Source organism: Epinephelus moara, chromosome 21, assembly GCF_006386435.1.
Source record: "Epinephelus moara isolate mb chromosome 21, YSFRI_EMoa_1.0, whole genome shotgun sequence".
Lineage (NCBI taxonomy): Eukaryota > Metazoa > Chordata > Actinopteri > Perciformes > Serranidae > Epinephelus > Epinephelus moara.
This window is the reverse complement of record NC_065526.1, coordinates 23,398,623-23,424,851: the sequence shown is the minus strand read 5'-3', so window position 1 is coordinate 23,424,851 and position 26,229 is coordinate 23,398,623. Positions and strand designations below refer to the sequence as shown.

At 39.6% G+C, this 26,229-nt stretch overlaps 1 protein-coding gene across 1 annotated transcript in view; it reads right to left on the bottom strand.

The window, feature by feature from the left end:
- Positions 1–1,335: 1,335 nt before the first annotated feature.
- The window catches only part of abca4b (ATP-binding cassette, sub-family A (ABC1), member 4b), a 59,001-nt gene continuing 34,107 nt past the window's right edge, over positions 1,336–26,229 (bottom strand). The window contains exons 27-50 of the mRNA XM_050032929.1: positions 23,739–23,793; positions 23,419–23,478; positions 22,748–22,917; positions 22,278–22,402; positions 22,027–22,125; positions 20,227–20,508; positions 20,063–20,095; positions 19,867–19,972; positions 19,707–19,781; positions 19,249–19,418; positions 16,928–17,105; positions 16,638–16,753; positions 16,177–16,324; positions 13,042–13,165; positions 12,107–12,236; positions 11,799–11,919; positions 10,660–10,722; positions 10,188–10,294; positions 8,124–8,265; positions 7,734–7,868; positions 7,333–7,436; positions 7,010–7,102; positions 5,064–5,313; positions 1,336–2,119 (exon numbers count right to left, since the gene is read on the bottom strand). Coding sequence (XP_049888886.1) covers positions 2,003–2,119; positions 5,064–5,313; positions 7,010–7,102; positions 7,333–7,436; positions 7,734–7,868; positions 8,124–8,265; positions 10,188–10,294; positions 10,660–10,722; positions 11,799–11,919; positions 12,107–12,236; positions 13,042–13,165; positions 16,177–16,324; positions 16,638–16,753; positions 16,928–17,105; positions 19,249–19,418; positions 19,707–19,781; positions 19,867–19,972; positions 20,063–20,095; positions 20,227–20,508; positions 22,027–22,125; positions 22,278–22,402; positions 22,748–22,917; positions 23,419–23,478; positions 23,739–23,793 — 3,003 coding nt within the window. The 3' untranslated portion in view covers positions 1,336–2,002. The remainder of the gene's footprint in view (positions 2,120–5,063; positions 5,314–7,009; positions 7,103–7,332; positions 7,437–7,733; positions 7,869–8,123; positions 8,266–10,187; positions 10,295–10,659; positions 10,723–11,798; positions 11,920–12,106; positions 12,237–13,041; positions 13,166–16,176; positions 16,325–16,637; positions 16,754–16,927; positions 17,106–19,248; positions 19,419–19,706; positions 19,782–19,866; positions 19,973–20,062; positions 20,096–20,226; positions 20,509–22,026; positions 22,126–22,277; positions 22,403–22,747; positions 22,918–23,418; positions 23,479–23,738; positions 23,794–26,229) is intronic.

The following is a 26,229-nucleotide window of genomic DNA, read 5'->3' as shown; positions in this document are numbered from 1 at the left end:
CAAAGGAAGTCACACAGGTATGTATACACTATGAAACTAATCACAAGAACAAGACACAGCTGGAGCAGAAGGACACGGGTAAAAGGAGGAAAATGGGGATTGGCTAACAACAAGGGTGTGGAAGGGAACACTAGGGTGGAGCAAACAATACAGAACAGGTGTGAAGGGAGGACTCTGGGAACAGGGAAGGACTAACGAGACAGGTGTGACAGAAAACAGGCAGACAGGAAGTAAAACCAGACATGACGCATGAAGAGAGAATCTATAAAATAAACCAGGAAGCAGATTTAACATGAAAGAATGACAGGAAACAAGAGACACAAACAGAAAACTACCCAGGATCATGACAACAGGTTGCCTTTCCCTGGTCTTGTCTGACCAGTAGCGTATGGTGGCTAATAGCTGATGATTGATACTGCTGTGCAACTGATGTTATCGAGCTCTGACTTAATCATTGAGCTCTACTTTTACTTTGAACTAAAGAAGCCTTTTGGATGAGAACTGAAATTTCTTTAAGAAACATCAAGCAAGTCCAGCTGCCTTAAGATTTGCTGCGTTCAAGTAATTAGGGATCTGCTTACCTGCCGTTTTTTTCAGATTTTGTCATGCACAAATTACAAATATGTTTGGAATGACGTGTTTTAATCTTATCCAGCCACAATGGTGTCAATATCTGTGCCCATTTAAAACACTTCTGATACCATGGATAACACTTTGTGCTCTAAGTTAGCCCTTTTCAGTGTTCAGCAGTAAACAGTACAGTCACATCTCACAGCCTGTTCCAGTGTGACTCATTCGCTCTCCCACAGGGCCACTATTCATGCTCATCAGCCTTATCCAGATGACCGTACGGGCAGGAGAGGAGCATGAGATCCACACAAGAGGATTCATTAGCAGCCCTGAATTGCACTGTGCCATCATCCCTGTGTTTCTTTGAGCTAGCCAATGAAATTCAGGCTGGTGGGCGGCCGGAGGCAATGACACCATCACTTGCGGCAGTGGAACAGTAATTGGGCCGTGTGTCAGATAAATCCAGGTTGTGACAAGCCACTCAGCACAGTGTCGCCTTGGCCTCGATACAAAGCTATCTCTCAGCCACTCCACTGACCAGCAGCAGCTTTCTTCGCTTTTCAGCGTAGGTCAGAGGAGTTATTGCAGGTCAGAGGAGTAAAACGCCTTTCAACTTTTCTGCTCACTGAATAACCCACAGCACTGTCTGGCAGAAAAGAGCAAGGAAGGGCTGAAATGTTTGAGAAATATATCTTAGGAAAAACTGCACTCCACAAAAACATTATGAAACTTCGGACTGTTTTATTTGGGACTGATGATGATGCAGTACAAATCAGCTTGTCGAGAGCATAAAGTATAAAGCATGTTCAAATCTTGTTTGGTCAGACACAAAATATTTCCTCTTTATCTACAGCTATATTTATCTTATTACTTTTTTTTTTCTCTCATTCAATACTTAAAGAGGAATATTTTGTTCTGACACTGGAGAATGACGTAACATGGCGATGTATGAAACACAGCAAAGAAAACAGTGTATGACCGCAAAGAAAGGAAGCAATAGTAAATATGTTTTGGAAAACATAAACAGCCAACATTAAATGACATTTGTCAACACGTCACATGAAATTGAGGTGTGTGCGTTAATGTAAACATTAAAAAAAATACTGCTTCTAAGGTGCTTAAGTATTCATCACAAGTGGATTATGTACAAATGTATACAAGCCAGTCTCTCTTTTCTCACATTTTAGATGAAGAATGCATCAGACATTCTTGGTTTCTGATGATATCATGAAGGTTATCTGCTAGAAAAATAAACTCTTCTACCACTCACTTTGGCAGGTTAACTGGCCGCGCTCGTCTCTACGCTAAAAAGCAATTTGGCTAGTAAAGAAATAAAAGTGGCTTTTGACTTGTAGAGTGTGGAAAGTTACATCACCGCCCTGCAGAGGGACATCTTTACATCTTTGTTTCTGTACATTCACAGGCCAAGTTTTCATGTCTTCCTCTGTGCTGGCGAGATCTTGATGTCTTTTCTTCCACCTGCTGTTCGTCTGTGAAACGTAACTTCCTCGTCCTCTCCTGTCTGTTGCTTGGCAAAGTTGACAAACACCTGCGCCACAGAAAAACTGATTCAGTACAAAATAAAAACTTTTTCAACTGCCCCGAGGCACTGAAGTACCACCAAGTATCTGCTCAGGATTGCAAGTCAGAAATCTCTAGATTTAGCTGCAGTATATTATAAATGTTGAGCTTATAGGCAGAAATTAAACAGCTGTGTTAAAGAGAAGAAACATATAATAAATAATGAATCTAATGTTATTATATTATAGACTTTGTGGAATTTAAAACTGCACAATTAATGTATACAGCACAAAATAAGAGGAATTTGCATGCTTACAAAAACAAAGACTAGAACAAATGCAAAATGAAGTCAGTCAAAACAGTTCATAGGTGGAATAATTTTGAAAAAGAAATGCAAATGTGTAATAAACTTAAATGCGCTGTATGTAACTCTGTAGAAAGCCAGTTCATGGGTGAGTCTCATTCCCAGGTCATCAGATACTGACGCTTTGGGTTGAATGTCAGATCAAACCATCAACCCAAAGTGTCAGTATTTGATGAATGAATGACTTCATTTTGAGCAAAAAAACCTCCATCAACAGCCATGCTCAAAAAAGAATAGGAAGAGGTGTATACTTGTATTATCCTACGCCCTACTCAGTATTCATGTCTCATTTGTAAAGGAAATCCTCAACAACTATCCCAAATTTATTTAAAACCATTAATATAGTTCAGTCAGGAACACTTAAGTCAAAGAAAACTTTATTCCTATTTCCTGTATTATATTTGGCGGTATGGCTCTGTTCTGGGGCCCCTCTGCCTTTCCTCGAGCCTACACAGAAAACCTCTTCCATGCGCCTACGTGGAAAGCCTAAGGCGGAGAGAGCAAACCTCCCTGCCCTTCCATGTGCAAATGAGGAAAGCCTGAGGCAGAGAGGGCAAACCTCCCTGCCCCTTCTATGGAAAGCCTAAGGCAGGGAGAGCAGCAGCAAAAAAAAAACAGGACCCCCGGGACAGAACAGAGCAGAAATGATATTGAGTAAGACACAACATGAAAAGGAGGAGCTGGGGTGGAGGCAGGTTGCAAAGCAGCTTGCAGAGGAAGCAGCAACAGTAGGCAGGCCAGAGCAGTTCAAATGGGGTGCCCTGAATGAGAACTCCCAATTGGTTGCTTAAAAAGGAATCATGTGATCTATCAGGTGACTCCCTTCCATCAATCAGCTGCTCCATCAGTTGATTGGCTGTTTGAGATCAGCTGGGATGTGAGCTGAGCTTGACATCGTGTCCTGCCTGAACTAACGCTATGCTCAATGTAAATAAACAGCAGTCTTAGATATTAAATATACAAATCCCATCTCAACCAAGCCCAGATAAATGAGTAAACCAACCCATCAGTATCACCCCTCTTCGTCTGCATGCCTCTTAAATATACTGTGTCTGTACATCTTTTTAAAGTGCTCTATAGTTGTGCTTCTCCTTAACTCCTGATCTAAACCATCCCATAAATCCACCCCACACACTGAAACACACACGAACACAATTTCCCTCTTAAATTATATCCCCCTCCCTTGCTTTCTACATTATTTGTGCTGTTATAAATTTTACCAAGTCCCCGAATTTCAGTGCATGTGACTTTAAAAACAGCGTGTTGGTGTGCTCCCTATATCCAACATTATGTACAATCCTAATGGCTTTTTTGTTAATATGTGTAATGTATATAAATTGCTTTTATAGGTGTTACCCCAGACCTCCACACAGTAATTAAGATGTGGTACAATAAGTGAGCAGTAGATGATATGTAGTCATTTATGCTCCAGTATGAGTCTTAATTTTCCCATAACTGCAACGCTCCTCGCTAGCTTTGACTGAATGTAACTTATTCGAGGTTTTCAGCTTATTTTGTGATCCAGTATCATTCCCAGAAATTTGTTTCCCCACACTTTTTCCATATAAACATTATCTATCTTAATTTGCAATCGCGTACCAGTTTCTCGATTTCCAAGCAACATCATTTTGGTCTTTGTCAACTTTAACGACAGTTTGTTGTCGTCAAACTGTCTTTACAGTTTATCAATTTCTGCTGTGATATCAGTGAGAAGCAGCTGTAAATCCTATCCGGAGTATAAAATTGTTTTTATTTCTATAACAATTTTAATGTTTTTGTAACTCTGCATAAGTCTTTAATATATAATAGAAACAATTTTGGTCCCAATACTGACCCCTGGCTGTTGATGATGAAAGAATGAGACTCAGCAATTAAATGTCTTTCTACAGTTACATACAGCACTTTAAATCAATTAAATATATAGGTATTTATTTCAAAATAAGATGATTAACAAATATAAAACTGAAGCATGAACACTAGTCTGCACATGAATTTTTGTTCGGGACTTTTGAGTATGAATAATGTAAATGTATTTTGTTTTGTTTCTACCTTTCATGTCCAGTTTATAGATCTGAAGTGAACTGTACAAACGAATTCATGTAAAAAGGGTAGGTGCAATAAGCGAAGGCTTCAGCCCACATCTTCCCAGTCAGCATAAATCTACTTTGGTTTTTAACTGTTTCAAAAGTAATGACTTATCATTGTATATTTATATATTTTTTTATATGTACCTGAGCTGTATGAGTTGAAAATGTTGAAAAAGTTGTTGAAAAATGTTGAAAAGTTTTGTTTATATGTGTAAATGAAGCAGGAATGTGTGTTTTGATGTCTTATTCTGGTGGAGTCCAAGTTGGCATGACTGTTTGTGGTAATGCTTAACAGACAATAAAATTGCTCTATGCAGTTAAATTGACTATTCAATCATGAATAAATATCAAAATCCAATCATATTATATAAGATTGGATTCTACTTTTTAGTTCTGAAAATCCTTTTATATAGTAATACTTTACTAAGTGATGTGATTCACTGATGTCCTCAGAATAAATTCCCTCCCATGTGTTAAATTCATGAGAGGTTTAGACTCTCACTGTCTTTGATTATACGTACCTGGTCCAGTGTTGTCTGGGAAACAGAGTAGTCTTCAATGCTGAGCCTTTCTTTATTTGCCACCACCAGCTGAAATATCCTGGCCAGGGAGGAGGAGGCGATCTCGTACTGCAGCGTGTTGTAGTGCTTCTCCCTCTGAACGCAGCCAGGGAAGCTGCTCTCTATGAAGCTCACGACAGGCTCAAGATCCGGGGACAAGCCCGCTTTAGCTGCCTTGATTTTCATGGTCACTATGTAGCCTTCACCAAATCTGGATCAAGGGCACAGTGTATAAATGTTAAACATTTGTCAGGATACATTTCAATAATTTTATACCTTATACTGACTGAGGTAACATCTACTTGACTTCTCTGTTTTTATCTTTGTGCTGAATGTGATTGTTGGTTATTCTACCTCTATAATGCTTTATATCAATATCCATAACTTGTGCTTTGTGTTTTTATTCCCCACAGTTGTTGTACAACTTCATATTATTAATATTTTTAAAGTCTGAGGCTGCTTTCAGACCTTGGATTCGCATGCTTTGGTCTGAATCAGGGACTAATTATGTTACAAAGTTGCATAACTGCCTAGAGTTGGTTCGTGTTCTCATGGCAGCATTTACAAGTGGACCAGATAAAATGTCTTACTTGATTGGTCAGAATTTCCATGTAGGAAAAATCCAGGAAGTAAACAAAACGTTGGAGAGGAGTACACAAGATAAATGTGACACTTTAATGTCACAATGGAGGGACAACTACGCAGGTTGATTTTAGCGCTGGTCATCGTGGACTATATTGCTGTCATTGTTCATTTTAGTCAAACCATACAGTTTGAAAACGAGGCGCGGCTCCAACTAGAAAACAATGTTTTGATGCACTGGATGTGCTGAATGTGCATATTAAGGCAGTACAGGAGGTGGAGCACATTAATAATCCTCCAGGACTGTAACATGCTCATGTTTAACCCAAACAATGTGTCATGTGACTACAGCTGGTTCGGATCGATGTCGGAATACGTTGTCACCAGAAATGAACCGCACCAGAGTTTGTTTGTAACTGGACCAAGACCACCTTTTCAAAAAGGTCTAAGTCTGGTTGCTTTGGTGCGCACCCGAGTGCGATTGCTGTGTTCACACCTGCCCAAACTTACCGGGGCAAACGAACTTGAGTTCAATTGAACTGAACCAAACAGGGCAGGTGTGACAGCACCCTGATTCTATCTTTCTTTATTTATGAAAGGAACAGTTCACCCCAATGTCAGAAATACATATTTTTCCACTTATAGTGCTATTCACCAGTCTAGATTATCTTGTTGGGAGTTGCTGAGTGTACACCCACAAACTGTATCACTGCACAGAAGGAAGAGTGCATCTACTCATGAACAAGAGGCTTGTGCTTAAGAGATGTAAACATTAATGGTGTCTTCCTAACTGAGCTGTAACGTTAGTTAGCTCAGTGGTGATACAGTCGGAGGGTGTAGTTTGGTAGAAAGAAAACAGTTCCAACATAAAACTGCTCACAACAAGGTCTGGATTATCTTGAGTAACCGGGTCATAATTTCTGGAAAGAGACATTGCTGTTGAGTTTTTCAAATGTATTTTTTTTGGCATTTTGTGCACCACAAGCTGAGTGCCATCTAGTTCCATTATATTGGAGAGAAGGCAGACATCTCTACAGCCGATATCTCTAACACTTGGCAACTCAAACCAAAAAAATCTAGACTTTTATATACCACTACAGATAAGAGGAAAAATATGTATCTTTGATTTGGGGGTGAACTGTCCCTTTAAGGCTACCCACAAAATACCCACACATTTTTCCTGGTACATACATTTTGATGCTTATAAATTTTCTGTCTCACGATGCAGAGAAGCCTTTATCTATCATGTTTTAAAGGTTTGGAATCATGGTATTTAAAAACCTCCCACACCCTATAAGCCTGCTAAAATACAGAAAACCTCTTACTTGTATTTGAGATGCTGGATGGTACCCAGACACTTGAAGGTCCCATTGACCATGATGGCTAGTCGAGTGCAGAGGGCCTCACACTCCTCCATACTGTTGGGAAATAACCATAATCCATCTTTATTTTTAGTGCTGTTATTTCATGGCTATAAGAAATGAATCATAATTTCACAGATCTCTGTGGTAAAATCCAGCAAATGCTAATCTGCTCAATTCTAGTCATGATTTCATCAACAGTTGTTGGCAGGAGAGTTAAGTGTGTTTGGTCAGCTGCAGCAGCAGGTGTGTGTGCAGCGGATTAATTTCATTATTAGATGTTGAACCTGTGTGATGTTAGCACCACGGCCCTGCCGTCCTGGATGACACTCATAATGGCATTCCACAGGAAGCGTCGAGAGTGCGGGTCCATCCCTGTCGTGGGCTCGTCCTAAACACACACACAGCCACAGACAAACAAACAACTTGACTCTCTGAGCACATAATTCCATATGAACAGAGACCAAATCCTTATCTCTATCAGCATATGGCAAAGATCTCAGATTTATGCCAGTTTGAATTGAACTGCGCAGTTGCCTGCCAATGTATAAAACATTCGAGGCCAGGCTTGACTGAACCCATATGGCTTCCCATCTGGATCCATCGACCATTTCATTGATAAATCCCTGCACAAAGCCCAAAAACCCAAACAATGGGCTCATGAGCTCCCAGTCATTGGCTAACTCACCAGCAGCACCAGTGCCGGGCAGCCAATCATTGCGATAGCTGTGGAGAGTTTGCGCTTGTTGCCTCCACTGTAGGTCCCTGCACAGCGGCCGGCGTACTCTGCCAGACCCAGCTTCTGGATGCCCCACTCGGCCACCTATGGGGTGAAGGAGAAATACGCATTTTGTAGACACATCCATGCACATTACATTTTCAGAATAGGCAACCCCCTACTGTTAACTGAACCCTACATAACAATGTTACGGCGAAATTAAAAGGACAAATCAAACATTAGCAAGCAAAAGTAAACAGTGAACAAACTGAAATTTACCAGACAGATGTAAAGCTCTCTAAAGCAGAATGAAACATCTTTAGACATTTGACAATGTGAAGCAGCTGGAGTCCAACTCACTCTGGGGATCTCCGACTCAGGTACCCCTCTGAGACGAGCGTAGAGGTACAGATGCTCCCTGCCGGTTAGGAGCTCATCGATGGCGTCAAACTGAGGACAGTAGCCCATGTTCTGGTGCACGTCCAGGATCTCTGTCAGGATGCTACAAAACAAGACACAAGGTGCTGCTTGATGCAGTGAGCCAGTAGAGCGAACAACATGAAAAACTGCAGACTGATTTGAAAACGTGTCATCCAGATGTGAGTGGAAGCTGATTCCTCTGAAAAAAATATCTAAAAAAAGTGCAAAAAATAATTTGATTTGCTTGTCAATTGAATTCATTCATGTAATAGTTAAATTTTTATTTTTTTTTGTAATAAATTTCTGCTATCAAATCGTGATTCCCAACCTGGAGAACATGTCATCCAGAAGTGAGTGGAAGCTGATTCCTATAAAAAAATTATTAAAAACACTGCAAAAAACTAATTTGATTTGCTTGTCAATTGAATTTATTCATTTAATGTTTGTTTTTTTTTGTCATAAAATGACTGCTTTTAAATCATGATTTCCAACCTGGAGATCATGTCATCCAGATGTGAGTGGGAGCTGATGCCTCTGAAAAAAATCACTCAGAAAAAGTGCAAAAAAAAAATTGATTTACTTGTCAATTGAATTTATTCATTGAATGGTTAATTGCTTTTTTTTTAAATCATTATTATAAATTACTGCTATTTAATCGTGATTTCCAACCTGGAATACATGTCATTCAGGTGTGAGTCCAAGCAGATTCCTCTGAAAAAAAAATATCTAAAAAAGTGCAAAAAAATAATTTGATTTGCTTGTCTATTGAATTAATTCATTTAATAGTTAAATTTTTATTTTTTTGTAATAAATCACTGCTATCCAATCGTGATTCCCAACCTGGAGAACATGTCATCCAGATGTGAGTGGAAGCTGATTCCTATAAAAAAAATTATTAAAAACACTGCAAAAAACTAATTTGATTTGCTTGTCAATTGAATTCATGGTTAGATTTTTTTTTTTTTTTGGTCATAAAATTACTGCTATTTAATCATGATTTCCAACCTGGAGAACATGTCACCCAGATGTGAGTGGGAGATGATGCCTCTGAAAAAATCACTCAGAAAAAGTGCAAAAAAAATGTATTTACTTGTCAATTGAATTTATTCATTGAGTGGTTAATTATTTTATTATTATTATTATTAAAAATTACTGCTATTTAATCGTGATTTCCAACCTGGAATACATGTCATCCAGATGTGAGTCCAAGCAGATTCCTCTGAAAAAATTATCTAAAAAAGTGCAAAAAATAATTTGAATTGCCTGTCAATTGAATTCATTCATTTAATAGTTAAATTAATTTTTTTTTTTTTTTTGATTATAAATTACTGCTATCCAATCGTGATTCCCAACCTGGAGTACATGTCATCCAGATGTGAGTGGAAGCTGATTCCTCTGAACAAAACATTTTAAAAAACAGTGCAAAAATAATTTGTAATAAATTACTGCTATTTAATTGTGATTTTCAACCTGGAGTAAACATAGATAAATCTGTGGAATTAATTTCTTGTGAAATACTTGATACTTTTGATACTTTTGATACACCTTTTTAGGCTCTGGGTCTTTAATGATGTTTTAGTGATCAGTGATGTTGCAAATGCAGTTTGAGGGGCTTATTCACCCTCATAAGAATTCTGAGAGGTATGTTCAACAAGTTGGCAGGAAAATTGGACTGACAAATAGAATATTAGCACCAGAATCACTATGCAGTCGCTGTACTACAAAAATTGATTTGTGACTTCAAAAACTATCGGTCGATCAAGCCCTAGTTCCAGCTTTTTTTCCTGTTTAGAGTACCACACGGGTTGGTTTTATAGTCAGATAGTGTCATCAAACAGAATTATGTCACATTGACCTTCCCGTGTTTAAACTTTCTAACTCATTGGACTGTTTCTGGTCGTTTCCCATCTGAAACTGCGTGCAGGATAAACTGAAAGCTGAAAGTTTTGTGAACACAGTTTGTGATATATCGACCGGGGACGTTTTTGACTGATCTTTATGTACCTGTAACCGGCCACAGTGGCCTCCCCGGAGCTGACATCAGTGTCACCAGTCAGCATTTTGAAGGTCGTCGTCTTTCCGGCTCCATTAACTCCCAAAAGACCAAAGCACTAAGAGGACGAAAGACAATCAGGCTCCTGATGCGAGGACACATTCGGCTGAAACACTGACAATAAAGCGCTAAAAGGCACTCACTGTTAAAGACCATTGATGTCCTTTTGTAACTCTCATATTCTCTTTCATATAATGACTAGAAATGTCCTTTTACATGCAGCATCCAGAAAGAATAGGACCACATATACAGTAAATAGACTTCACTATGGTGGCTGCTTATGGAAAATAACAACTGCTGCATATAATCTGAATCACTGAGTGGCAGCTTAATCAGTATTTAGGTTTACTTGAGGTTTACTAATATAAATAAAACAGTTGTAACGATGGCAACTCTCAATACAAATGAACTCAGTGACTTTACCTCTCCTGCAGGGACACCCACACAAATCCGGTCCACAGCTGCCCTCTTCCTGCCCACATACGTCTGTGCAGAGAAGGCAGGGAAACAATGACGACAACTCGTCATTTACCTCCAATTTTGAGGTAAATGCAACAAAATAAACGATATGCTTTTTTTGAGCAGCATTTTAATCTGCATACATATCTTGTCCTCAGCATGTAATTATTTGGTCTCCATAACAAATTTGTTTCATTTGGCATGCCACAAAAATAAAAACAAATGAATGAATTAATGTTTGATTTTTGATTATATGAAAATTACTTTGGTGGGAAGGGGGTTAAATCTAATATTTCATTTTGTAATTTTATTGATTTTTTTTCCCCCTCTTTCTGACTTCGAAAAGAACTGCAATATATTCCACCCAATATCTAAAAATAAATTATGGCAAAGATATCAAATAGCCACTTTTTGCTTTTGAATAAAGATCCGTTATTGGTGCTGATGGACCACTATATTCTCGCCCCAGAACAATTGATATAAAATATGATTCTGGCATTGAAAAAGTTGAAACACCTTCCCCTCCACTTCCATCAAATATGGACTACTCTCACTTGAACAGATATAAAAAATGCATAACCCTCCCTGGTTTCTGAGCCCTTATTTCAGACATAATGCTACAGTCTATATTTTTCATAAGTAACTTTTCATAGGGAGCGCCTTGGTAGCCGAGTGGATACAGTCGGGATTTGAGTCCAGCCAGGGGGCCTTTGTTGCATGTCATATTCCCTCTCTGTCTCTCCCCTCCATTTCTGTACTATTACCTCACCTGTCTAGTAAAAAAGGCAAAAATAAACGAATAAAAATAATAATGTTGTTTGCATAGTTGTTATGTGTACTGTTGTGTCTATGTTTGCCTTTTTTTTTATTTCTTTAAGACATGTACATGGTTGAAATGTTGCTAAAAATGAAAGGCAGCTGTAGTTTTGATGTACAGGTACTCAGTGTTTTGTATCCAGCACCTATCCCACTGAGGTTTTGTGAATATGCCCATGAGCACTAAATGTATTCCTTCTTCTTCCACATTTCATTCAACCTTACACTTACATGACTATAGAAGAAAGAATGAATGGAAACAAAGCTGAACTTGAATTGATTTTCACCTTAGAAAGGTCTCTGATCTGCAGGATGTCTGTCTTGCTCCCTCCGTCATAAATTCTCTGCCTCTCTGCTGCCACATCGTCGTCCTCGTCTCGTATTGAAGTCTGCTTGTAGTCTGATAACCTGAAGGGTGCGAGAAAATCATCTGTGGAGAAGCATCTGGTGCAACACTTTTATCTGTTCACAGGTGGGCATGAGGGACTCCGTGAGAGACTTGGATACGTTTGTATGAGAAGGTCAAGGTGCCGGTATAATGGTTGAGATGCTGTGTATGTAAACTTGTATGGTCTGTGTTTAGACAGTAACCTACCAGTGGTCTAAGAAGAAGCGGTACTGGATCAGAAGATTGAGAATAAAGTAGACAAAGCCTTCTACTGCCATGAAAGCGATATTTTTCCCCACAAAGTCCCAGCGGAAAGGGTCCTGTGTGTACTCTTCACCTGAAAGCAGACATATACTGAAAATGAAACCTTTGTTCGGTACAAAGTCAGAACTTTTTATACGTTTCAAGGTGTACAAACATCATTTTCCAGACAGCCAGGGCAGCGTCTTCTACTGTGGGAGTTCGCAAGAAAGTTTTGATGCAGAGTTTTTTGTCACTCACAAATCTGACATCTGACTAAGGAGTGGTTGGTCACCACCTGATCTACCCAGCCCAGATGTCAGGAGAAGTATGTCTCTGCAAACCAGTTGCATTTGTGTGTTGCATCTGTATCACGTCAATGTTTCTAAAGTAACATAGTTCTGATTAAATATATATATATATGAGCTGACTTTGAGCATTAGCCCCTTTTCCACTGCAGGAACTTTTATGATTTACCCGGGATTTTGAAAAGCCGGGGAAAAAACTTGTGTGGAGTTTGCATGTTCTCCCCGTGTCAGCGTGGGTTTTCTCTGGGTACTCCGGCTTCCTCCCACAGTCCAAACACATGCAGATTAATTGGTGACTCTAAATTGTCCGTAGGTGTGAATGTGAGTGTGAATGGTTGTCTGTCTCTATGTGTCAGCCCTGCCATGGTTTGCCGATCTGTCCAGAGTGCACCCCGCCTCTCACCCAATGTCAGCTGGGATAGGCTCCAGCAAACCTGTGACCCCTAACAGGAAAATGTATGCATGTCCATGTGTCATTTTAAACAGCAGGATTTTCTGAAGCTGATTTCTGATTATATTGTTTGAAGTATTTTTGGTGATGGAAATTATACTTCATAACATGAAATAATAATGTGAAGCTCACGTAGCACTTACCAAATCTGGCATAGACATCAGTAACAGCCTGGTTCATGGCCATGTCTATCAGTCCTCGCCCCAGGCAGAAGTGAGGGAGCACCAGCAACCCTTTCTTTAGCCACTCGTTGAACATCAGCAAAGGCTGGCAACACACACAAACACACACTCATTTAATACACTGGATTGATTCAGCACTACATCCCACAGTCTGCAGTATATACAAATATTCAGCTAAACTTGGTCGTAATATAACAAAATCAAACCTGACTGAAGCTCAGTATTCTCCTCAGCATTGTGTTCTCATACAACATTTGAAAGTTTTTACTTATTATTCAATGTAAAAAACATGAACTTCACTCAAAGCAGAACATGTATTTGCATGGATTTGGAATTCAGCTCAGGTCATCAGAGGTGTGGCAAAGTACAAAACTGCCATCCAGTCAGGTTGAAATCATGTCAGCTGCACCTCCTGCTCATCAATGTCATATAAAACTGGGGTATATGCTATTTCAATTTGATACATGATCAGGCTGTTAGCAAAGATTGACTTAAACCTTTCTTTTAACTGAAATAATTCCTCTATTAGATCAGAAATCACTGTTTAACTCTGTTTTGTACACATGGACAATACAGCACCAAAACCAAGTGTTCCAAATATTCACTGAAACATAAAAGACGCTGAATTGTTTATAAATGCCAACACAAATAACCACAGTTGTGATTTATTGTTGGTGAAGAAGAAGCTCTGAGGTTAGACTTTTGGAAATATCAACATAATAAACATATGGGTGGTGCCACCTTCAGTGGTGCTCTCATGACTCACTGGAGAAGAGGAGTACAGGTGTGCAGTGGAGACAACCATCTGGCAAAAAGAACCATCTCCATTTTTTTGACAGAGCAGGAAGTCACCTGTCACCTTGACAGCAACATCTGTGCCTTTTTCCCGCCTAATTCTGTTGCCATCTACTTCTTTTATTTTTTGTCTGAAAGACTCAGACGCCGCACAGTAACCAGATGTGTTTGCACACTTCATAGATCGACTGTTGGCAGTTGTCATTGCTGTGTTACATGTTCAGCCCTGTTACCCTGCTCTGCTCTTCTGTGACTCGTCCTCAGCCCTTCTGCTTCCCCGGCTGCATCGCATTATTAGTCTGTTTGTGTGTATAGTTGCTGTATAGCTTGTCAGATAGGCTCTATTCGTACATCATAGTGGAGCATTTAGCCACTAAAGAGCTAAATATTTTCCTCAGGATGTGTTTGAGTTGAGCAGTCTATGGTCATGGGTGTATTACCCAGTGGGCCTACTGGGCCCAAGGGCTGAGGGGGCCCCTACACCTGAGCCTCGGTGTGAAGTCGCTGTTATTAACTTTGCATTTCATCAAAGGAGTTAGTCATCATGTCAATAACATACAGCCCAAAGGAAAATCGGAGGGAACAGCCTCAACATTCACTTTGAAGATGTCACTTGAGAGATGATCATGATTCATTTTGAGTGTTTCTATCCCCTCAGTTTATCTACAGGACTTTATATGTGCAGCGTATCCACCTGTGTCTATGGTAGAGTAAAGCACAGCTAAAACAAGACTGAATCTCAGACTTGCATTTGTCAGCTGGCCACAAACATGATTTCAAATGGATGCTAATTTGCACTGTGTCTGCTGGCTATGTAAATAATCTTGCTAACACACGCGCTATATCAACTTTACGAGGTGATAATATGTCAATCTTGTGTTTACTGCTTGTTTTGCTTCCCCCAAGAGGCCAACAAAAATTTAATGCTGCTTTCATTTGTACATTTATTAATCGATGCATTTAGCATGATGAAGCAGTGTACCAGTAAGCTTGCTGCAGCTCTATGACACTGCTGCACTGTGTAATAATAATAATAATAATAATAATAATATGTTGTTGTTGTTGTAAAATAACATTTAACGAAATTACAAAATGCTTTTTGTTGTTTAAACAGGAACAAAAACATTTCAAGACTGCAGACAATCACAACAAAACAAATCAAAATGGAAATAAGACACCCAAAAGTAATATAAAAAATAGGAAGCATAACTGTAACATGTAAGTAATCTGCCTTTAATGAAGAAGTTGCAACTGTTGAGTTTAAGTGGGATTATCCAAATACAAGACTTAACAGGCGAGCAGCTGAGGAAGGGGGCGGAGTGAAGATTGTCCTTCGCTGCGGGGAGAGAGGAGAGGGCTTCCCCGGAGGTCGGCNAACTAACCTAAATACTATAAACACACTACTAACTGTAAACCTACACTAAAATACACTATGCTAACAATACAATTCGACAAATTACTAGCTACTCTCTCTGCTTTACTACTCTCTCTGCTCTGATCCAACCTACTCGCTATCAGTTTGATGATAACTGCGGACAGAATGGTTTTATAGTAAGGGGAGGAGTAAAGGGAGGAGTGAAGGCTTTAGCGTGGACGGTTAGTGACGTCATTCGCCCCGAAAAAGAGTCATTCGCCCCCAATGTAATGTAATGTAAATTCAAATGTAGTAACCAGGTTTCAAGCTGTAGAGGGCACTCCACACCACATTTTTAAAATAAAATGTAGATTTTCAACAGTTTGCACTAAACTGTCAAGATTTTAAGCAGGATCAGTCAGTAACACTACTATACGACCAGAAACAATGATTATCAGCTGAAAAAAATGGTTTTTGGGTTTAGTTACTCTTTAATGTGAGCATTAATGAATAATTTAAAAATGCATCTTTTGGAACAACTAATTGTCTTAACTGAGATGAAAGGCAATTTTTTTCTTGCATTAATTTATAATCTATATCAGTAGTTCCCAACTGGACCAGCCTCAGGGTCCAGATTGCTCCTTACTCATTAGTTCAAGGTCCACACAGTTTAATATATTCAGTGTCATACTTGCGTTTGGTCATGTTGCTGAGCTAGTTTGCTGTCTCTGTCTTGTAACTGTCCGTTATTTACTTGTTCTACAGCAGGAAATGGGACTTGAAAATAAAAGCTTGTGCTGGAAATGCACTGTACTTCAACATTAAAGTGTGATTTTTTACAAACTTGACACATTCGCGCATCATTTGCGGTCCATATGGAATGGAACCGTGACCCACTTTTGGACCACGACCCACCAGTTGGGAACCACTGTACTATATGCCCTTACCCTATTGTTTTCGAACAGCTCCAGGATGAAGGTGACGGCGCTGGTGTTGATGCCTATGAACAGGTTGATGCAGGACAGCGACACATACGCAGTGCTTGGGATGCTGAATACGTAGGACATGGGGTACATCATGGGCGTCACTGACCACCTATAAGACAAAGAAAAATTCCAAAAACATTTCCAGTCATCAGATCTGTTGTTTTTTCACCTCCTTTTCAAGTCATTTATGCATCTTGTTCTCTCTCTGTGGGTTTCACTGTTGTTGAGTTGGGTTGTTATTCAGCTCCTCTTTGTGTTTTTGTTTAGAGGTGAGATATCCTAATAAGGCCCTCTGGGCGCTCTCACGCTATAACACTAACTCACCTGCGCAAAATCCTTTTCATATCCTCTTTGTGTTTTATTGCTTTTATTCTTTAAGTGAAAAGCAAAACTGAAGCAAATGAAACTAAGTGAAGTCTTACCCGTACAGCAGGAGCAGAGCTATTAGTGCCGGCAGGTTGGATGGTGATGTGTAACACTTCTTGTCAAAAGCCATAAAAATGCCAACCACCATTGCAGTGCTGATGGAGTAGTTAACCTGAGGGAGAAATAAAACATTCACATTATAATAAGAGAATCTATTATTATGCAAACGTAACTATGAGATACAAATTCACTTAAAGGAACAATCCACAACATCTATCTGTTTGAATTTGGGTTTAATTTTAGCCAATATGACATGTAAAAAAAACTCCAACCCTGCTTGACTTACCATGTCCCAGAAGAAGTTGGCCACCCAGTAAACCAAAGGGCTGACCCCACTGACAAACTGCAGGTGCTTGGCCTTGGTCACACGCTCTTGGATGAGGTAGAGGACAAAGCTGGCGGGGATGAAGGACATGGCGAAAATAACACAGATCGCGACTACAGCGTCGACTGAGGTGGTTAACCTGAAGGAAGAAGCAGATAAAGTCGGTCTACATTAAATTATGTATTTCACTATAGGCCTATAGCATTTGCATTTTAAAGGAGATGGTGCCATTACAGAAAAAACACTAATCCATATATAAATGGTTAAAGCTAAAGCCAAAGAACACTTCACTAAGGAAAATAAAGAGAGACAGTGATTTGCACATGTACTAATCATGTACAACTTTCTTCCAAAGGGAAATAACCCTCTGAAACTTGGAGCGACATCACTTTTCCTGTGCTGCTTACAGACGCCTTTCGCAAGTATTTGTACCTTAAAACCCTGAGCAAACTGGTGCGATTTTTTCCAAAAACATTGGGAAAAAAGGTAATGAACAACTCTGTAAGAAGTGTCCCAAAAATTGCAAAATAAATAAATTTAAAGAAAAAATAGATTAAAAATGTAGAAAAAAATATTTAGAAAATTATTTTTAAAAATAGGGGGAAAAGAAAAAAGGTAGGGAAAATTATATTTTCAATTATTATTGGTACATTTTTAAATTATGTTACATAATTATTAGAATTTTTGATCAATCTTTGCAGGTCATTTGCTTGTTTGTTTTTAACTTTCTTTTTGTCTCTCTCCCTCTTTTTTCTTTTACTAATTTTCTTGTTTTTAATTTTCTCTTTTTTTTCCAACGTATAATCATTTTTTGGGTCAGGGTTTTAAGGATTAAAACAGTATTGTGTAAACATTAAATTATATGTATAAAGATAAGGACACGTAAACTTGTTTGTAATGATAATCTATAATTATCTATATCAGTATATTTAAAAAAACAAACAAAGGGAAACTGGTGTTAAAATGAAAAACCCAGACAACACTAACAATATACTAGACTCTAGTGAGTATAAAATGTGTCCTGTTGGAGTATACAGTGCTGACTGTGAGACAACTGCTGGTCTTTGTATTTTTTTCTTTATTTTCTAGTAGCCTTTTTTATTAGCCTGGTTCCAGACCATAGACCCCGCCCACTCAACTGAGTAGGCTTGCATCTCTGGTCTGGCATACTGCAATGAATTTGCGATTTATCTCGTCCAAGCAATGGACGGACCAATGAACGCTGGGGGTGGGGGCGGGTCTAGCAATTGGCCAATCAGCGCCACGCTGATGTTAAGCTGTGCGCCCTTGGGTAACTGGTGAGGATAGCAACAATGGCGACCGCTACAGATCCTACAGAACACATTAACAATGCTATCGAGGTATTTCGCCACTACTCGCGTTAATGGAGGACCAAATTAAGGAAGCTGCTAAACTGGATTTAACGGCGATGCAGCTGGGCCTGCACGACGACGGAGACATTTTAAACGGGCAATGCTCGCTTGTTTTCGGCACCCCCGGTGCATGGATACTAATGACGTCAGATTCTGGGTGAGTCGTTGATCTCTACTGATTGGTTAGGGAAAAAATCAAATTCCCTCCCCCTTGTAAATCATGTCAGACTGAAGGTCAGACTGAAGGTTCTGGGAGCTTCAGTCTGACACTCAGGCTACTTTTTTATGCCTTAATTCATTTTTGGCGAAAGGTATACCACATTCATAACATTAATATAGCCGCCAATGACATTTGCTCTGTAAAGATATATTGGCGTACTGGTGCCCTGAACAGAGAATAAAGTCACGTAACTTCTGTGTGTGTTGTAATCAGAGCTTCTCTGTTTTGTGTTGTGGTAGCTGGTCCGCCCACGCATGTATGTTAGTACACATCTGTATCCCACTGGCTATAATTGCTGCCACATAGCGCCTATTCTGCAGTTTCCCCCAAGTTAACACCATTAGCTCTGTCAGCACTGTTGCCGTTGTTAGCGCTGTTAGATGTTAGCCACCTGCTCGGCCACCTCCATGTTGAGAGCCATGTGCAGATACCTGAATCTGACTCTGAACCACTGATATGCTCTGACTATTGCGTACAGCTCCTTTAATGTAATTCTGTTTATCAAGCCTTGAGTTTTCTACCTCTTCTGCACAAGCTTTTGTTTACTTTAAATGTATAAAATTGTGTTTGTGTTTATGTGAATGTCTCAATGTGTGTATCTTTTTATAACAATTGTTTTCTTAAATCTGCCAACAAATAAATAAATACACTTTTAAAATATAAGGAATAGATATAAAAGTAACACTCACACTGTGACTTCGGAAAGCTGCTCTTTGGTGAGGTTCAGAGGGTGGTTGATGGCGGTCATGCCAAACTCAACAGGTTTGGCAGATGGAGGTAGGAAGGCCCGTAGGATAGCGTTATTGGCCACGTTCATGAAGGCCACCATGGCGTGCCAGCCTTTGTTATTATACCATACCTGACGGAGGAGAGCAGCGTTAACTAAACACATCTAACAACCTTCTATTTACAGTCCTCATCTTCAATGTGGGGACTTGCAAGCTGACCGTCCTTGTATAAAACCGTCTTTACTTTAATTGCAAAGCTTTAAAAGCAAGTGTTTACAGCCGATCAGTCGTCCTTGTGATGTGTTTTTATAAGCTGAAGTTTGTCATATAAAAGCAAAGCGCCAGAGGTTGACCAATTTCTTCCACTTGCTGGTTTGCTTTTTGCAGAATATCTTGCCCCTGTATCCTCCCACACGTACCTTTATATTGAATTCACTTTCCATGTATCGTAAGAAAGGACCAATCTCCCTCAGTGCAAGTCCAGAGTAGTAACCCTGTGAAAGAAAATGCTCATTAAAAACTGACTTGATGGACACTGCCATGAAAAATACAAACAAACAAAAAGAAAAGAGTAAGTACCGCTGTGATGTTGAGCATGCGTCCCAGCTGATGGAAAACATTCTGGATGTCTCTGGGGTTAACGTCCAGGATGGGAAGCTGTCCTCCGACTGACAGACCTCCATATCTGAGGACAGAGAACATTTGCATTAAGTATCCCATGTCGACTAAACAAGAGGGAGATGGAGACTGACAATTATAAAATGCAAATTGTTACCTTTGCTCATTCACCCAATATTTGCTCTTCAAACTGTGAAATGAAATACAGAATTTAATTAAACAGAGAGGTAATTTATGGGTTAAAAAAGTGGTCATATTTTAAATCTGTGTATGTGTTTGCAGCTTCATCATCTGCAGAGTTCTGACGACATTTTAACCTACCTGGTTCTGATTAGACTGGGGTAGGTTTTAACCAGGTAGTCAGAGATGTTCCTGTCCGTCAAGTCCAGCATCGTGTCTCCCGTTGCCTCGAGTCGTTGGCGAGGGGGTAGGCCTCCCGCTCCAATGGGACAGATGGGCATCATGGTGAGCTTCTTACTGGTGCTGCACTGGCAGGAAGGAGACGGGTTTCTTGGGTTCCACTCTGGACTCTGTAAGATGTTGCTGGCCACGGGAGAGACGTCAGGAAGCTCCCACTCTGCTGTGGTGTTACTGCAGGGCATTCTGTGGGGAGATAAGTGGAGAAATGCTAAAAGGTGTGTCATCTGTTATGTGATGCCTCAAAGGGAAACTGCAGTATTTTTCAACCTGGACCCTATTTTAGCATGTTATTGTGTCTAAGTGACAAATGGAGAAAACCGTTTTGGAAATTGGTCCAGTATGGAGAGTGCGCTTCAGACGCAGCAGGGAAACAGGCTGCAATGTAAACCCTATGGGCAACTGTGTGCCTTCAATTTACATCCATTAAAAGTGCTTTAGCTACCTACAGGTTCAGGTTATTATTAAGAGTGTCTAATAACATTTTGGAAAAGACCCTGCTGAGAAATGACACATTTTTCCTTATTTTCTGTTGATCTGTTGCTCAAGGATAAGTCTCATTCTGAAATCTTGCGCGAGGTGATTTGTTTTAGGAAAAAACACAGTAGAAACGTCAGTGAGAGTTGAGAGGAGTGCTGGGAAGAGTTTGTCGTGTTAAAGCATAGCTTAGTGGTATCTAAAAAAAATGTCAATGTCATGGCTTGATATTTAATTGATTTTGACATAGTGGAAAAGTCCACGAGATGTCAAAACAAGACTTCTCCTTAAGCGAGACTTGGTAAAAAAAAACAAAAAACAGATAAGTGAAAAGTTGGGAAAAACATGTCACTTGTAGAGTACTCTGTAGAGTATTTTCTGTAATGTTATCCGACACTTAAAACAATCTGAGTCTGTCAGTGGCAAACACGAAAAAACAACAAACAAACAAACAAACATTTTTAATGGACAGAAATTAACAGTGCACAATCAACCCGATCTCACTCCAAAGTCGTCGAAATCCGGCGCTTGGGCAGTGACTTGCAGTGTCAGACACTGACCAAAAAAGCTGTTCTTTCATGTCAGCATGACACGCGACCAATCACCATTATAGTTTAACAGCAGTTGGCGGTGTCAGTGGGAAATGCAGCGGGACAAGAATGAAAGTTAAGGCAGCGAGAGTCCGTGTAAAGCAGGTGGGAGGGGTGGTGGATGGGTCACCCAGGAGAGCGGTGCTCGTGTCCCGTAAGATTATAAAGCCAAACCCTGTTCTTTTTTCCTAAACCCAACCATGTGCATTTGTTGTTGGGAGGAAAAAACGTCAATTTGGATTGTTGTACTGACATAGTGCATTTATTTTGAAATAGACTGTATGTAAATGTCATATTTCCTGTGAAAACAGAAGTGTATTTTGAAAGAATATTGCAGCCTGTCTCACTGCTGTAGCTGCAGCATTGGCAGCAGTTTCTCTAAAAACTGACCAATTTCAAAAATGTTGTTATCATTGGTCACTTACTTTAACACAAAAACGTGGGAAAATAGGGTCTTGGCTGAATACCGAAGTTCCCCCTTAATGATAATGTGATAGTACAGTGGAGGTCCAAATGTCAGTATCCTTTTTAGATGAGTTACGTTAGCAGGTAAGAATCCTGGGTTGTTACTTACCAGTCAGTCAATTCTGTAAATGACATGTAATGGTCCTGTCCTATCGATAGTCCTGATACTCACCCTAGCGGTTCTCCTTCCATGCAGCGTGTTCCCAGGCCTGGTCTGTTCAGCAAGCGCTCTGTGAAGCGTTTCATTTTGGGGTCAAACGGTTGCTCGTTACTAAACAGGGGCGAGAAAATGTAAAGAAGAAAATCAAGTTAATATTACTGATGGTTTCTCTAAAGTTGGTGTCTTGTAGAGCTGCCTGTAGAGAGATTGTTTCTAGCAGTAAAGTCCATTAGCAGGGGTTCTGGTTTGTCATGACGTCTGACCTGAAGAAGGTGAACTGTTGTCCGTACATCCAGGGGGTCAGAGTCAGACTTGGATACTCTCCGAACGGAGGGACGATCATAGTGAAGATCAGAGCTATTAGGACAAAACTGGCAGGAAGGACGATCTGAAAGACCCAAAAAACAAGTGAGCAATAGCAAGTAAACAGTTTAAGCCATTACCAAAAATACACACAGGTTTACTTGTACATTTGCCTATACATTTTGTTTTCCATTAGATTCAATAGTAGATTTCATAAAAATAGAAGCATTAGGGAAACAATACTTTTTAGTTGCCAAGGTTTGCCCTGCTTGGACTTCCAGATTCTATGTTCTGATACTTTAATATGTTGACTCTGTAGTTATAATACACAACTCTCAGTCTGCAATCAGTCCATGAACCACATAATCCAACTGTCAACATGTCATGTCAGCGCTAATCCATCAACCCAACCATCGCCATGTCTCTGTACCTGTGCCAGGAAGTCTTTCTGGCTTCTTATGGCGTGGTGGAACCTCTTCACTAGCAGTGCATGGAACTGCTTCAGGATCAGAGTGGCCCCTTTCACCTGCCTGGAGCCCTTTCCTGCACTGCTATCAGATGCACCATGGGTAATGCCGTTAGACTGCATCCCATTATGTTCTGTGATTGACAAGAAGACATACAGTAAGTCCATGCATTAAACATCTACACAGGACAAAGCATTTGCTGAAGAGGCAGAGGCATATTCCACTAAGCAAGGCACCTACACACATCTATAGTCTCTAATTCTTTTCTTTGTGGCTGAAAAATCATAAATGTGAGTAAATCTATGGATTCAAATTAAAAGCAGTGCTGTGCTAGAAAAGAGCAAGCAAGCAGAAGAACCTTTATGAATAAAGACTAAAAATACACGCTTTGTTTTTAACTGTACATCTGCTCTAGGCTCCAGATCTGGATCACTTAAACTGCTTGGAGGACCAGATGTGTGAGGTTTATTATTATTAATGCCATTAAACTGGTCACAGAAAAGCAGACCTGCACATAACTGTTCAAAAAAATTTAAATAACAAACTTTAAATTTAAATAACAAACAATTCTTGCACATACTGATTGAAAAAAAGCTTAAATTGCCATAATTCTGTCGTCTCTCAAGTCTCTGACCTTCATCTCCCTCTATACCACTTTTGCTGTTGTTTTTTCTCCGCTGTAACATCCACTGCTCTAGAGATGGGAGTGCACAGGTGAGACACAAAACACACACACACAAACTACAGGTTTAAAACTGACACATGATGCGCTACAACACATGCAAATACAAGACAAGAGGCTAGTGGTATAGTTAGGGAATTCACAACAATAACAGCAGCAATAAAAAACAGGTGTGAGACAAAAGGATTAACGGCACGTTAGAGAGAAAGGGCGAGGAGTCGGAGATTCAATTCCAGGAAAAGGCCATGTGGAATATCAGTGGTGGTATTTACCAGGAGTGGTGGCATTATTCGCAGCTTCTCCATCTGCAGTGACCTTTATGAAGATCTGGAAAGAAAAAAAGAAGAACTTCCTTATACTTTAAAAACTTTTCACGCGTAAAATATAAGTTTAAATTCAGAAGTCGTTTGATACAGGTTTTCAATTTCCTTAATTACACTTGAAGATTCATCTGGAATTATTGCTTCACGGTTGTATGCCTCCACAAACCTGTCAAGTTGGACCTACAGTTTACATCCATCTCTGTATAAACATGAATGCTTCACACACATGGCCAGAAAAGTGTCTTTGCAGAACATTATGATGTCACAGTGAAGTTGACTTTTTGGATATAAAATGTCATCACTTCACTATTATATCTTGTTAGACATTTGTGTGAAATTTGTCTTAAGAATGAATGAGTTATGGCCAAAAACATGTTTTGTGAGTTCACGGTGACCTTGACCTTGACCTTTGACCGTCAACCACCAAATTCTAGTTAGTTCATTCCTGATATCAAGTGGACATTTGCACCAAATTTGAGTAAACTCCCTCAAGGCCATCTTGAGACACTGCATTCATAAGAATAAGACGGATGCAAGGTCACAGTGATGTTGACCTCTGACTACCAAAATCGAATCACTTCATTATTGAGTCCAAGAGAATATTTCTGCCAAATTTGAAAATATTTCCTCAAGGTGTTCTTGAGATATCATGTTCATGAGAATGAGACAGATATAGACACAGTGACCTTGACCTTTAACCTTTGACCACCAAAATTGAATCAGTTCATCATTGAGTACAACTTGTCATCTGTGCCAAATCTGAATTCCCTCAAGGCCTTCTTGAGATGTTGTGTAATCAAGAATGGGAAAGATGGATGTACCGAAAACATACTGAATCCAGCCATGGCTGTTGCTGGCATGGAAGCAAAAAAAAACATAATAGATGTGGACATAAAAAAATATAATTTCATACTTAATTTACACAGCTACAGTGCTCATTTTGCTAACATATTTTGTTCTTTTTTTCTGTTTTAAAGTCTGATTTTCTTTAAAGGAGCTGTAAGTGACATTCAGAGAATACCTGTGATCGAGAGCCTGGTGTGGGATAGTCTGTACACAGTTCTCAATACGGAGGTGGCTGAGCTGCTAACAGTGCAACCGGTGCTAACAACAGCAACAGTGCTGACAGAGCTAATGGTGTTAAAGGATAACCTTGGCATTTTTCAACTTAGACCCTATTTTCTCATGTGAATATGCATAGGAGAGTGATGTAAACAATATTTTCTGACATTGGTGGAGTATTGAGATAGACAGCATTAGCTGGGCAGCTGCGCACCGGCCACAATGGAAGCACATGGGGCAACTGAACGCCGTCACTGTATGTCAATCAAAAGTGGTTATTTTTACCGCAGATCGGCACCGATTGGTCCTTTTGTTACCGTCCCATTTGGCTGCACTTCGAAATCTCGCAAGATCTAGTGTGTTGTCGGAAGACAGCCGTGAAAATGTGTGTTGGAGTTGGAGGTAAACTGAGCAGTAGCAGGAATACTTTGTTGTCTTGGAGTACAGAATATGTAGTTTATTGTTATCTAAAAGATTTTCAATGTCATGGAGGATTATTTAGCTCATTTCGTGAATATGGAGGAGCCCTTTGAATACAATGGTTGCCCATATTTATTTTGCTGGGGTATGCGAATGAAGAGCTTTAAATAACTGAATAGCGGAACTGGATGGGTGGGTGCTACGCTACCGTGAAAACACTTTCCTGACATCAGCAGTAACCACTGTATAAGCACAACACAAAACAGTGACAATTACAGCAACAAAACACAGAGAAGCTCAGATTACAACACACAGAGAGGTAGCGTGACTTCATTCTGTAGACAGGACACCATTACTCCACTATATCTAAACATAGCCAAATAGTGGTTTGCTGCTGTATTAATGCAATGCTCTGAATGTTACATACAGCTCCTTTGAACAAATGAAAAATCTGACAGTTTTGGAAAATAACTTGAAACTATTTGCAATACAAATTTGTTTCTAGAATTGTATTCACTATTCACTAATTTTTATTGCTTATAGTGCAGTAACCCGCCTTACTATGTGTTGTTTCAAGATACTGACACTCATTTATAGGAAATGTATTTGTTAATTTGGCATTTTATGTCTTTATTAGACAGTGATATTAGAGAGAGATAACAGCAAATGAGGGAGACAGAGATGCAACAATGGTCTCCAGCCAGATTCAAACCAGGAAGTTGTGTTTCAGTGTAGCTATGGAAATTGATTTTTTTTTTCTTTTTTAAGAAAACAAGACTTAAAGGACGCAGTAACAGCCAAAAATTATTTGTTAAGAAGGACAGTTTTGTCGTGCCTGAAAAGATATTCAGTGTGGTCCTGCTATGGAATTGGAAAAGTTATTATCAAAAATGAAAATCAGTCATTTGGCTGTGGGTATTTTCTGGTTGATGATATCAGAATTAATAAAGCTGATAAA